A 14,618-nucleotide genomic window follows, 5' to 3' on the forward strand; every position below is an offset into this window, starting at 1 on the left:
TGAAAAAATTTCAGCTGAAATTTCTTCCATCCTCTCTTCCCTAGCTAGAGAAGGGTTTTTTTTTCTTTTTTTTTTTTTTTTTTCTTTTTTTTTTTTTTTTTTTTTCTTTTTTTCTTTTTTTCTTTTTTTCTTTTTTTCTTTTTTTCTTTTTTTCTTTTTTTCTTTTTAAAAGTGAATCAACATTTATCCACCCCATCCCCCACCCTCTATCCCCCCTGAAAGTGCTGACTTGGTGACAGGAGGAGGCGGAGGGCGGGAGATCACGTGGACACCATACCATATGGGCAAGTTCGGATCGAGCTCCATATGAGTGTGGCATGGGCAGCTGTCTAATCCATCTCCCACCCTCTATTCCCCCTTGACTAGGGATGTAAACGGCTCGACTTTAGATCAGATATGTTCGTATCTAGATATTTCCTGATTAGATATGGATGTCCCAAAATGAATATGGATGTAAATCGAATTTGGATTTTCAACTATTTGTTTACTCTCTGACTTGTGTAATCTGGACCTTCCTCCCTCCCAAATGAATATGATTTGCTCTTAGTCCATCTTTCTAAGTTGTTTTAACTCCTTTCCTCATTCTCTAGAACTTGTTTAAACCTCAAGAACCCTCAAAATCATTAATTGATTATTTAATTGGATCAAATTATTATTTTCTAAATAATTCGATTTTAAATACGAATTCGAATTCAGATTTCTACTATCCCTTTATATCCCTACCCTCTAACCCGGTGTTTTTTTGGAGGGGATGTGATTTGGGAAGGTGGGAGATAAGGTGGACACCTGACCATATGGCAGGTGATCCAGACTTCATTTGAGTGTCCCTCACCTGCCCTGGTGTTGTTTTTATCTGTAAACCAAGCCCCACGACTCCACGAGTATTATGAGTATTATGATTAATGTTAATAGATTGGTATCAAATCTATGTTGCTTCAATCCTCTATCGTTCTTATTGAAACCTCTTCTCAATCAGATTCAATGTCCCTTCCCAAGTGCCATGAGCTGCTTTCACCGAACTCATATAGTATACTTTGTGATGCTATTCAATTGAATCTGCCGAGGCAAGATGGGCATCAATTGTTGCTTTGGTAAGAAAATTATGGTTACCTCTTCGGATCATTAGTAATTTAGTAAGCAGAAAGCACACAAAAACAGAGTCGAGGGAAAATGCTCAAAAAACTACAAGAAGCCAGACTATTAGGTGCCTTAATCATCACCTTTTTGGACTACTTGTCAAAGCCTGGTGGAGATATTTAATTAAGAGTATGGAGGAATGGCCTTGGGATATATTTACTTACTTTCAAGAAAAACCTAGTCTCCATGTACGTGTAAAGGGCACACATTCAGAAACAAAACCATCAGTTAACCCTTGCTAATTTGTACACCAATATCACCATCCAAAACCTGAATAGAAGCTTTGCTTACATTTTTCTTGACTCCCTTGCTGTGGAATCGAGTGTGGTAGTGGTACAATCTGGATTACGTCGTCTGAACACCTTCTGAAGTAAATATCAGGCAAGAGACAAGAGGCATCTTGTTATTGCTGCTTCCTTTCCCCTTTTTTTGGTTTACGAATACATAACAAATGGCCATTAAGGCATTTCAAGGGTCTCCTAATTAAGCAAAGCATGGCAGCAGCAGGACAACTCCAAACAAAAGAATGATGATGGTGATGATCTGTTTCTCTCTAATTAATGAAACTCCTTCCTAAGACACATCTATAAAAGCACAGCATGAAATAAGAAGCATTACCAATAAGTGGCAAAGATATGGAAATTACAAAAAATAATCTGGAGTCTTGCGTGTAGTGTCTGGTTCAATCTGTCTAGGGGCAGGGTCAAATTGAAGGAAATTCTGATCCATGTTCTCCCCAATTTCAAGTATTGCAGCCATGTTCCCACACCGGTAACAGTAGTTTGGTGCACTAAATACTGTCACCACATTCTTCTCCTGCAAAAGTTGAAAACAACAGTAATTTATCAATTGTTATGACATTTCTCATTTGTAGAAAGCTCTATAGATGGAATTTTAGCAGGGTTGTGTTCTGAACTAGTCTAGTGTCACAAGAGGATTACAAAGTCCATCCAAATACAAAAAGGCGTATATTCTGTTTGTCTTCACCCACCTGACACCAGTTATAACCTTCCATGACAAGCTGATGGGCTCTTGCAACAAGACTGAGACCATTGGTGTGGTTGAACTGAGCAGCTATATCCTGTCCAAATGTGTACCCGGCTCCTCGAGGAGAAATTCCCCACCCACATCTATCATCTGGATCAGACCATAAGAGATCGCACATTGGTCCCTCATGTGGAACCTGCTCCCCACAAGGAAGGACAACAGAAATCCAAACAAATTATTAATACTGTACAGTATCTAACTAGTAAAAGGCATATTCTCGAATCTCATTAAATTTTAGTTGCAACTAGCCTACTACAGTTTTAAAGAAGCAATTGGACGCCGGAGCAGTGGGGGACGCTACCGTCCAATCCCCCCTCAAAAAGTACAGAGAAAAACAACATAATATGTTTCTTCCTCTAGTTGCAAATGAGCAACACTCCGTACAAACACTCGTTTTTACCTTTAGAAAGAAAATTCTACAGAGGCAGATTCTGGGCACAAAACAAGGAAGACTTTTCTGAGATGGTCATCTTTCATTTTGACAAACAGGAAAGCCCTTTTCTCCCCCAACTCCACCCCTCTCTTTTTCCCTGGATGCTGACCACTTCTAAAATTATACCTGAACTCATTCACTAAAAGGTTTGTTACTTTCACACCATTATCCTCGACTAAGGTGGTTGATCCCTCTCCCCAACCATACGCTAAAGAACACCCACAAAAAAAGATGTTGCATTACTTGAAAGATTTTGAAACTACATTAAATATGAGGAGAGATGACAAGCCTGTGGTTTTAACGCTTTCCAAGTCACACCAAAAACCTGGTTTGACGGTTGACGGATGAAAATAGTAGATTAACATTGAGATAAGTTGGAGCCGAGCAGTTGAAAAGCAGAGAAGATGAATGACTTGTAAAATCTCTGATGAAACCGCAAGAGCTAGGACCACAGCTTTTGGGCACAAAACAAGGAAGACTTGTTCTGGGATAGTCATCTTTCATTCTAGCGAACAGTGGAGCCTTTCTCCCCCCCCCCACCCCCAAAAAAAGTTGTCTTTCATTCTAGCGAACAGTGGAGTCCTTTTCTCTCCCCACTTTCCCCCCACCAAAAAAAAAAAAAAATCCCCTTTTTTTTTTTCTCCTGCGCTTTCTCCTGCGCTTGAATACAAACCCATTTGTTCTAAACTATTAACTCACAGCAAAGAAAAAAAAAATTCTTTCATACCATAATCTTCGATACAAAATCACAAGTTCTAAAATTTTAACTCTCTAAAAGGAAAGCGAATTATTATCCTCGATTACGATGGTGTATCCCTGTGCTTGACCATACAGAACACCCAGAAGTATAATCCCTACTATCAACTAGTTGTTGCACTGACAAGCCTGTGGTTTTAATAATCCCTACTATCAACTAGTTGTTGCACTTCCACACCAAAAATAAGGTTTTACGGTTGATGGATGAAAAAGACCAGACGAACAATGGGATCGGTCAGAACCAAGCAGCTGGACAGCAGAGAAGAGTGACTAAATAAAATCTCTGATGAAACCTCAACAGCTAGGTTCGCATGTATGAATTCATACCCGTAATCATTTTTAGAATGATAAAATCATGAGCAGCAATGACTTTTTGAACACTGAATAACCAAGTAGCGAGGACAGCAAATGAGGACGCTTTTTAAATCCTGTAAATCTATTTATAATTACACTCTTGCAAACACAAAAGATCCATGTTCCGAGGCAGATATATCCCCCCCCCCCTTTTTCATAATCTGATATTTTCAATATTCTATAATCTAGGAGCACATATTTATCAAAGAAATCTGGAAGCACATCTGAAAGTGCCACAAGACAGAAGCAACCGGCCGTTAAGAGCTCTTGTGACCCAAGTAGTAGACAGACAATCTGGGCCAGTGAAGTCGCATCATGAGGCCAAAATCATCACCTATTGCTGCTACTATTGAAAAAGTGGTTTTGCTAACAACCATTCGAGAGAAGAAAGAAATAGGAATAAAACGCGGCGAAGAAAGTAAATATACAAGTAGATAAATGACAAAGAGGTAAAAACCTGTGTGTCAACAATGAACCATACAAAAGCAGAAACTGTAACTACCGTCTATAAAAGATCTCAAGCAGTCTCCCAGCATTCACCTTAACTCTTAAGGAATCAGGAGGAAAATAATAAAGAACTCATTTCAAGTCAAATTAGCAAAAATATTAGTACGAGAAACAGCAAGGTCAAAACAGTATGCGTACTTCCTGTATACGGTCCAAGGCACGGATGTTGTCCAAAGTATCCAAAGATGGGGAGAGTCCACCATGCAAACAAAAGATCTGGAGAGGACAATAAATGCTTGTAAGATTATATTATGGGCTATAAACAAAATTAAAGAAATCTACAACGCTGCCGAACTTATACCTGGCTCTCAATAAGGGCTGTTAGGGGTAGATAATCAAAAAGGTCAGTGAAATACTTCCACACATTTGCATTCCCATATTTTCTCAAGCATTCATCATAGAACCCGTACCTGAAACAACCTCCACAAAATAATGCATCAGCAATAATCAGACCCCAAAAAAAAAAAAATCATAAGCTCATTTACTCCACTTCCTCAAACAGCAGTGAGACCACATTACTTTACATTCCTAAACACATTGAAGGCAAAAAGTTAAAAGTATAAAGACGGGATAGAACAATATTTAATTTCCAAATGCAGCTAGGGCACCAGAGGGTCCAATGGACTCTACAAACACAGTGTCAAGATAATAAAAATCCGACTACTTCACAACTTTTTGTGTACCTTTGGTCTGACCTTACTTTCCAAAGTACAATTATTATTTAATTTCATGAGAGGCTGGAAATTTCATCCTTCCCATGCTTCATGATATGTTTTTCCATTTGCCTCTTATTTTTATGTTGTCCAGTTAACTTTAAACCTGCAATAGAAATATCTTCGATCATATTCATATTTTTCATCTGGTTTTTTGACACCATTAGAGGCGGATCAGTTAGAAGTTTTTTATTTTAAGCTTCATCCATCAGAGGTGTTTAAACAGAGTTCTGACTCTTGTTTTTATCCTGGCTGTGAGCCTTAGAACACATAATAGCTGAGGTTTCTTGTTTGGGATTAAATTTTGGGCATTAGTTGCACTTTAGGTCTACCATCAAAACCTGAGGTTTCATGAATTAGTCTTATAAGGCCGCAGCATCGACCCAACTAACTGACTTGGGCTCAGACTAGGCAGGTCGAAGCCTCTGTAAAGAAACCATCCTAACCTATACTTTTAGACCAAACAAACATTGCCTGATCAATTTCCTATTTCGTCAAAATTTAATATACAGTTATGAGTTATGACAGGGTTTGGTTCATAAGTCCATACAACTTTGAGGATTTGAAGAGCCAGACCTCATTTAAGTGTTAGTGTTATAGGTGGCGTTATTCATGTTCAAGCCTAATTTTATCTCTGAGAAGCTTCACGTGTTTCTGTTACACATTGATTGATCTGCTTTAGGTCAACTGAACCCTACTCATTCTGGATTGTCTGGCTTGCTGAACTTCAGAAGTTATTTTTTATTGGTTTTAATTAACTATTATAGCAACTTGAGTGTGGCCATTACCCACAAGTGTTTGATGTATGCTGGAGGATGGAAAGGGTGTTAAAAAACTACTGTAAAGGTTTGCTTGACCTAATTCTCCTCTGTGCAAAAAAGGCATTACAACACAGTGGGAGGAGCAATCTATAAATTAAGATGATAGAACATTGCCATACAGAGAAGCCGTCCAAGATTCTAATTTCTTGTGGCCTTTCGAGTTCATCTAGAGACATAACTGCTTCTATGATACGGATGAATACAAAACTGGGAAGATGGAGAATTCTCATAACCAAAAAATAATACGATAAATTTGAGAGGAGATCAATTGATGAAATCCCCTTAATATTAGTAAACCATGCAGCAATCCAATAACAAGAACCAAAAAGGAACATCTTGAAACACATAAAATGCAATGTTTTTCAGAATATATTTGGTTTTGGATTGGGTGGCTTTGGGAAAAAGAGGGAGAATTTTATGGACAGGGTCTAGATAGCATTCTTTTGGTGTTCCAGGATACAACACAACTCAGCCTTATCCCAACTAAATGGGGTCGGCTACATGGATCTGTGTATATATATACTGAAGAAAAAAAAAGTTTGGGACATCCCACTTACGAACAATTGGCAACTCGGATCTTTGCCCTCCACGCAGCTCTGTTAGATGCCATACTAGGGTGAAAACTAACTTTTGCCTGTCTCTTCTTACTAACTCATCAATGGTCATTTTTGGCCTTTCCCTAGCCCTTTTAGCTCTATCCATCTGAATCTGGTCACTCCTCCGTACTGGGGCATCCAAAGGCCTCCTTTGGACATGTCCAAACCATCGTAACTGACATTCTTTGAGCTTATCCTGAAGTGGAGCAACTCCTAAATCAGCTCTAACTTGGTCATTTCTTACTATATCTCTCAGGGTTTTCCCGCACATCAATTTCAACATCCTCATCTCTACCACACTCGACTTATCTATGTTACACTTCTTGACTGCCCAACATTCCGCACCATACATCATAGTTGGTCTAATAACTGTCCTGTAGAATTTTCCCTTAAGCTTTAGAGGAATATATCGATCACAGGATACTTATGCTGGAATGCAGCCAGCCATATGAATGCTATGTAGAGATTGAGATCCTCAAATTTTATCTTTGGCGGTAGTAGATAGAGTTGCTTCTATGTAACAGCCTCCAATATAAAGGGTTGCTAAGTTGAACTTTGATGGGTGTTCATTAGAAAACGCAGACACCCCTCACGGACAGCATGACAGATTAGGCCAATGTGATTGGTTGGAATGAGTGGCTTTGGTTGGCATGATAGACTTGGTGATGGGATGAGGAGGTTCAAGAAGCCATTAAGACTAAGGAAGCTAGTTTTAAGACTTGGAAAAGACTAAGGAAGTAAAAGACCTCATAAGGTATAAATTTGCCAAAAATGAAGTTAAGATGATTGTAGGGAAAGCAAGGGCAAAGAAATATCAAGACTTTTATAACAAGCTAAACACAAAGGAAGGGGAAAATGTTATCTATAAGATAGTTAGAACAAGAGAAAATAAGAGTAGACATTGCTACCATACAACAACAACAACAAAAAAAAAACTCAGCTTTATCACAACTTAATGGGGTTAGTACATGGATCAGAGCAAAGACAAGAGATTTCGATCATATTAGATGTATTAAAAGTAAAGATAGTAGAGTACTAATAAGGGATAAGGACATCAAGGAGAGATGGGAAAAGTATTACTACTGCCCACTAAATGAAATCACTTGAAATAATAGTGCCACGGAAGACTGCATGACTCATAAACACCTCATGTCGTAGATATATTCAGAAAAATTAGGGTGTCTAAAGTAAATAAAGCCTGAAGAAAGATGAAAGTATGCAAGACACCAGGCCCAGACAAGGTCCCAATAGAATTATAGAACAGCTTGGGAAGCTATGGTATATCTTGACTAAGCTATATAATAAGATTATGAGCACAAAGAAAATAAGAGATGAATGGAGAAAAAGCATTGTGGTCCCAATTTACAAAATAAAGGTGATATTCAGAGCTAGGATAACTGGATAACTATAGAGGCATAAGACTAATGACTCATACTATAAAGTTGTGAGAAAGGGTTATGGAAACCCACTTGAGAAAGGAAACTACTATTTCAAAGAGCTAATTTAGTTTTAAGCCAGGAAGGTCCACGATGGAAGTTTTTTTCTTACTTGGGAGGCTCATGGAAAAATGTAGAGAGGGCAAAAAGGATCTCCATATAGTCTTTATTGATCTAGAAAAATCCTACAACAGAGTCCTAAGAAATTTAATCTGGCATATCCTAAAGAAGAGAAGGGTTTGTGTGGAAGGGTCCTAAGAGATTTAATCTGGCATATCCTAAAGAAGAGAAGGGTTTCAAGTAAGTGTGTGGCATGGTTAAAGATATGTATAATGATGTGGTGGCTAGCATAAGAACAGTTGGGGGACACGATAGTGAATTCTCAATTAAAATTCAGTTACATCAAAGATCAGCTTTAAGCCCTTATTTGTTTGCACTTATCATGGATGATCTGACCAAAGACATCCAAGATGAGGTTCCTTAGTGTATGCTTTTTGCTTTGATGATATTATTGTGTGATAGGAATTTTTATTCCTTTAAAATTTAAAGGGAAATTTTATAAGACTATTATATGACTGGCTATGATGTATAGTGTAAAACGTTGGGCAATTAAAAAGTGGCATATAGATAAAATAAGACATTCCATTGATTCATGAAATGGCTCGTTGATCCAAATGAATCGTTCTTCTGGTCTCTCTTTGCCCCCCACCCCGAAATTGACCCACGACATAGCGCCCATTCGCTTCACGCACGGGGAGGCAACAAAGTTCAGTTCATGAGACTGCAGTGGGGTGTAGCGGAGATGTTTGAGATGGATGTGGAAAAAATAGGAAGAACAAAATAAGGAATGACCACATTAAAGTTGAGTTGGGTGTACCCCAATATATGATAAGCTATGTGAAAGTCGTTTGAGATGGCATGGCCATGTTCAACAGAGGTCTTTGGATGCTCCAATTCGGAGGAATGATTTGATTCAGATTAAAAGATTTAAAAGAACCACAAGTAGGCCAAAAATAACCCTAGGAGAGGCAGTGAGGAAAGACATGCATGGCCTAGGCTTTATACCACATATGACTTTGAATTATGTTGATTGGAGGGGAATGATCCATGTAGCCTTACCCATTTAGTTAGCATAAGGTTGTATTTACACTCTTCCTACTGTTAGCAGCCCTAATTCATCTAGCATTTATGTCCTAGGACCATAGCTCACAAGGTGCTCACAAGATGCAAGGATTCCTTAAACCTTCCTGGCTTCCTGCATCAATTTTACAATTCCATATGATTGTTGCCAAACCAATTCACTAATAACTACAAACTCTGAGAACGACGTATATAATAAGATGACAAAAATAAAAGAACATATCTTAAGAAACACAAGAATATCTCCAATAGGTATTAAAAAAATCTCAGTTTTTTTTTTCACATGATTTCTTCAACTGAGAAAGAGTTGATTGAAATCCATGAATTGAAGTATTGGGCAAAGCAAGAATAAATCAACATGCTATGAGAGCAGAAAATAGACGAGAAATGTAGTTAAGATAGTTTAGCAAAATACCAATCGGAAATTTTGTTTACAAGAGATAAAATTATGCAACACCCCTTAAGTTAATAACGGAACTCTTATAAGGACTAGAAGCACTTAGTTTCTACCATTCATTGGTGAGAAAGGGTAAGAAAATCCTTGGGAGTTGACCATCTACGAAATATACATAGCAAATTTAGGATGGGCAGACTTTTGAAAAGGAAAAAGAGCTTACACTTGGGTTATTTGCCGGCTTTCATGATTCCCTCTTAGAATTGTAATTCTATCTCTATAACGGACTTTCAAGGCCACTAAAAGGGTAACAGTCTCCACCGAGTAGTACCCACGATCTGCATTAACAGAAACAAAAATTGTATCGGCCCAACATATAAAGCACTTTAAATGCAATAATTGATCTTGGACTTTGATTTAAATAAGATCGAATACAAATTTTTAACATCAACAGTAAACAAATAGAACAAGAGCAGCTGAAATAAAACAAAAAAAATTCTGTAATCCAAGCTGCAGCTCCAAGAGTCTGCTAGGAACCGATTCCTGAGCCATTTGTTCTTCGCTGGTTTGGCTTTTGCCAGCCACCACAGATCAGGTTGTTTTGTTTGGAGGGCAATCAGTGGGATCCCTCAGCTCAGCAGAAGGTTTTTATTCTTTTGCTTTTGTCGTCAGAGTAAAACAGCCGCTCCCATTTGTAGGAAATACACGCCAATCATGCAGAAATACATACCAAAACGCACAACCAATAGAATTGATAGCAGTTCAACAAAAACAGCAACGTCACAAGGGGGTAGATGATAGGAAAAGCGGAAACCTAAAACTCTTTAAACAAATATCCAGACAGACAAACACCTTTCAATTGGGAAAAAGAAGAGAGAGGGAGGGAGGGAGGAAGGAAGGGGGGATGAAACACTAATAAAAAGTACATGATAGAAATGAAAACTGAGAGAAAGAGAGAAAAAAAAATAATTGACTGACCTACGTAGTCGCCCATGAAGAGGTAATTCGTATCAGGAGCGTTCCCCCCGATCCGAAACAGCTCGATGAGATCATGGAACTGACCGTGGATATCGCCGCAGACGGTGACCGGGCACTTCACTGGCTGTACGTTCCATTCCTCGACGAGGATCGCCCGAGCCTGCTCACACAAAGCCTTCACCTCCGCCTCGGCCAAAGGCTTACATTCCATCAGATGCTCGATCTGCCGGTCCAGATCCGCGTGCGACGGCATCCTTTCTTTTTTTCCCCCACCGAACTGCAATGCAAATCGATCAGAAAAAAAAAAAAAACAGAATCCCCAAATCCAACCAGAAAGGCGATTGCAGATCGAGTTTTTACGTACCGAGAGATGGCCGGATCAATTTCGGAGCATCGGCAACGGCGACGTCGCCGATGGAAAACGATTACGGTTAGGTTCGAGGATAAAGAGAAGGGAGGAGGAGAAAACCAGAGTAAAAGAGATTTGGCTTTGATCCTCCTTCGATCATTCCTCGGAGCCAAGCATTTTTTTTCAATTTCGTCTTCGTTAAAGAGAAAAGAAAACCCTCTCTCTCTCTCTCTCTCTCTCTCTCTCTGTGATACTCGGTAGCCCAAAAAAATAATTGAAAACAGATTTCAGCAGGCTTTGTCCGGAAGTACCGAAGTAGATTAGATTAAAATTCAACCCATTCAATTTTTTTTTTTTTTTTGAATATATGGAAAGGTAATCTAAAAAATTCAAACCGTTAGATGTTTGCAAAATAACATAGATTGATCATATCAAATTTCAAATGAGAAATAATAATGAACCTTTTAAATATCAAAATTTAAATAAAAATTCAATATATTATTCTATCTATGAGGTTTTCGTGCACGATAATACATCAAATAAGGGGTTTTTGGTCATTTCAACCGAGCATTTATGTCCATCCAATGCCTATGAAATCAGTCGTGCTTATTTTTTTTTGATAGGAAAAAGATCATTCAATAAAAATAAAAGGTTTAAGATCGTCAATATACAAATCTCGATTTCACCTGAACTGTCAGATAAACTACCATGTGGCAATGATCTATATATGCAAGGAAAAGGATATTGAATAGTCTTTTCGTATTTATCTCTTTTTTCTTAATATTAATTGATCTTAATGTCCTCTAAAATAACATATAATTGTATCGTCTCATTGGTGCACCTTTCCATGCCACTTATCAATTATATAAATTAAAATCTCTCTCTCTCTCAAAAAGAGAACAAAAATAGTAGTCTTTTATCTTGTTGGAGGGCATAAGTGTCCACTCCTGTAAGCTCCCTCTCCGAGCACACAAAAAAATAAAAAATAAAGACGTGTCAGTCGTAATTGATATTTAGAGAGTATATTTCCACCACTAATGGACCCATTAAGATTAAGGGAACAGATATTATACTAACACATGAAAGTTGGACCTAGAGGCCCATTGTGACAACTGCGGTCTACGGGATTACCCTGTGTCCTGATAGCCGTACTGGCTGCGATGATGAATACTTTAATCATATTGGAAATATGACAAATTGGATTCGAATAGATTAAATAAACTAATTTGAAAAATTATTCAATACTAGGATGGAACGGAACATTGGAACACTTTATTCTTATTTTCACAAAATATGTGTCTAAGAATGGAAATTTTAAAACACAAGCTCAAGTGTAATAAAGTGTACATATTGAATTAGGGATCTTACATCTAAATCGTATTATGATCTTCTCCAATTGGCCACACATGTTCTCCAACTTTGTTTTTTCTTTCTTTCAGTTCATTAAAAAAATCAAAACTCTTGTGCTGATTACCTTGCATCTAGGTCTCTTTCGCATGTTTGGTGGACCTCGCTTCATTGTATATGCCTCTTTGATTTCTACAAGGAGCTTCTCCTTGATAGATTTTAATTCAATGATATTTGTCCAAAATTTTTTGAAATATACGAAAAAATTTACATATGTGATTAATGTTAGATTGTTTAGAATGAATTCTCACTCGTAATGTACCGTCAATCCTTGACCTGAGGGGTCCTTATCAATTCAGTTATGCATTGTGAGTTTTGACTTATAAATTTTAATGTATTCTTTTACGATATATCAGAATATTAGATTCACAATATTCATATTTAATAATTGATCATATTCTACAAAATACGTATATATACAATCGGGTTAAACGTGTCAGATTTATAATCGATTTGTTCAGTCAAGCTTACACCATGCACGGCAACATAAAATTATAAATGAGCCAAGTACATTCATTAATTAAGTTGTTCTCGGTCGAGCCTGAAATTGACACCTCTGGAATGTTATGATTAATTTTATGCATGTCTTATAATTTATAAATGGAAAGGCAAAAAAAAAAGGGTGGAGGGGGGGGGGTGCATTTAAAAAGTTCTTAACCGAACCGGAGCGGTGAATCCCAGTAAGTGGATCAATATGGGGAATCACATTGGTTACCGTCTCATTCCAAATTTTCCAGTGGCCTCTCTGCTCTCTAATGATGCTGCCATACCCGACCTACCTGGGCTGATCCTCGCAGTTCTGCTCCTGGATTGCTTGCTCCAATCCTTAATTGGAGTCTCACTCACGGCAGATGGTAGCAACTCGACCGTGAGGAGCATCAGTGGGGGAAAAGGGAGGAGGGAATGACAGAGAAAAGGCCACATCAGACTGTCCCGTGCGCTGAAGATGCTCCAGCATGCCGTGGTAGGCAACACCAGACAAAGAAAGGCAGATACTCGTTATTTCTTATCCTCAATCCCGACTCACAGTTCGTTTTGGGGTTCTAGGTGGAGTGAACTGCTCATGAAGTTCAGATATCAGAAACCTAATTAATCCTGCGACCCTTTTCTCGTGATTCAAGTGTTTAACTTCAAGGGAATCATGAATTCTTTGTAAGACAGAGATACAAGCGGAGACATAAGGGTTCAAACAATCTTACTGCCAAAGGAGAGTCCGAGTGAAAGAGAAACACGAGACTCGAGTCATTAATCGGTCACCCGTCGTAGCCTCGCGCCAGAGAAGAAGTTGCAGGTTTGAGAAGTTACTCAGGGGTTAGGGTTCCAATGCTATCGAAATAGAATAGCGACGCCAGATATTGGGATAAAACCGTCTACAATTCTAATCATGTACAATACCCCCTTGAGTGGGTGACACATGGACAAAGTGGTCAGATTAATTCTACATTGATTCAACTCCAAACCAGTGAGTTGAAGTCAGATCAATGTAGGATTAATCTGAGCTGTTCAAACTACTTTATCCACGAAGGGGGTATTGCACGGCATTGCACAGGTAAGGAATTGCAGACGATTTTTATCCCAGATCTTGGGGTTAAAATCGTCTGCAATTCGGATATGGTACAATTCCATGAAGTACCACTTTCAGGGGATGACACGTGGCTAATACCAATGCAACGGTCCATATACAACTAATAAAACCTCAAATCAGTGAAGAGTCATTTAAATCAGATCTGGACCGTTGCATTGGTATCAGCCACGTGTCACCCACTGAAGATGGTATTTCACAAAATTGTACCAGATCCGAATTGCAGACGATTTTTTTCCTAGATCTTGAGGATGGGAGAGAAACATGGACTTTTCGCTAAAGGAGTGATGGTCCAACCATTTTGGGCCAGTTTTAATGGATTATTGATATTTGTTTAATTATTTCTACCCAAAAAAAAAATTTGTTTAATAACATAAACTTGTCCTTGATTTGGATTACGTTGTTTTTTGGGTAATTTATAATGTCACCCCTAGAGAATGCCAATATTAGAGGGGCACCACTTCTCTTTTATCAAATTAGACTCAAATCCTTGCCATCAATCACTTTTACGGAATATACCTTATATGCTGATGTCAGCTACTATATATATTTTTTTAAATACCAAAATGCCCTTGTAAAAGGTGAAGTACCTAATATACCCATTTGATAAGTCTCATCCCAAAATCCATACCTAATATAACTTCACGTTCAGAGTTCAGAGCACCAACGATCACTGTCCGTGAAGAGTAGTGGTAGTGGCGAACGGAAACCCTAATCCGATGCAATCATGGTGGGAAGCTATTTCCTAGGCTCGATCAACCATCCATGCCCTATCTTCGATCCTCCCTTTCTTTATGTCTCTCTCCTCTCTCGCCGACTCAGTTTGCCCCGCTCGATCTCTCCTCGAGTCCCATGAAGCCCACATGGCTGTCTCCTCTTCTCTCTCTGACTCCTCATCCGGGTCCGGCAATGACCCTCTCTGTCAATGGCTTTATGAGACTGATCTCTCTTCCCCTTTTTTTTTTTTT

General features: G+C 38.5%; 1 protein-coding gene across 1 annotated transcript; it reads right to left on the reverse strand.

Annotated features, from left to right (window-relative positions):
- Nucleotides 1-1,514: 1,514 nt before the first annotated feature.
- On the reverse strand, nt 1,515-10,941 carry LOC122076769 (serine/threonine-protein phosphatase PP2A catalytic subunit). The gene is made up of 7 exons (XM_042642299.1): nt 10,677-10,941; nt 10,313-10,589; nt 9,558-9,672; nt 4,536-4,644; nt 4,373-4,450; nt 2,129-2,320; nt 1,515-1,953 (listed from the first exon to the last, which is right to left on the reverse strand). The coding sequence occupies exons 2-7, from the start codon at nt 10,563-10,565 to the stop codon at nt 1,780-1,782; spliced, it is 921 nt and encodes a 306-aa protein (XP_042498233.1). The 5' UTR covers nt 10,566-10,589; nt 10,677-10,941; the 3' UTR covers nt 1,515-1,779.
- Between the last annotated feature and the right edge of the window lie 3,677 nt (nt 10,942-14,618).

Source organism: Macadamia integrifolia, chromosome 4 (genome assembly GCF_013358625.1).
Source record: "Macadamia integrifolia cultivar HAES 741 chromosome 4, SCU_Mint_v3, whole genome shotgun sequence".
NCBI lineage: Eukaryota > Viridiplantae > Streptophyta > Magnoliopsida > Proteales > Proteaceae > Macadamia > Macadamia integrifolia.

Coding starts and splice junctions, on each gene's coding strand:
- LOC122076769 (XM_042642299.1), bottom strand. CDS start 10,565: ATGCCGTCGCACGCGGATCTGGACCGGCAGATCGAGCATCTGATGGAA. Junction 4,645..9,557: donor AGCCGGCAAATAACCCAAGT/GTAAGCTCTTTT, acceptor AGGTTGTTTCAG/GTACGGGTTCTATGATGAAT. Junction 1,954..2,128: donor AAGGTTATAACTGGTGTCAG/GTGGGTGAAGAC, acceptor CAACTTTTGCAG/GAGAAGAATGTGGTGACAGT.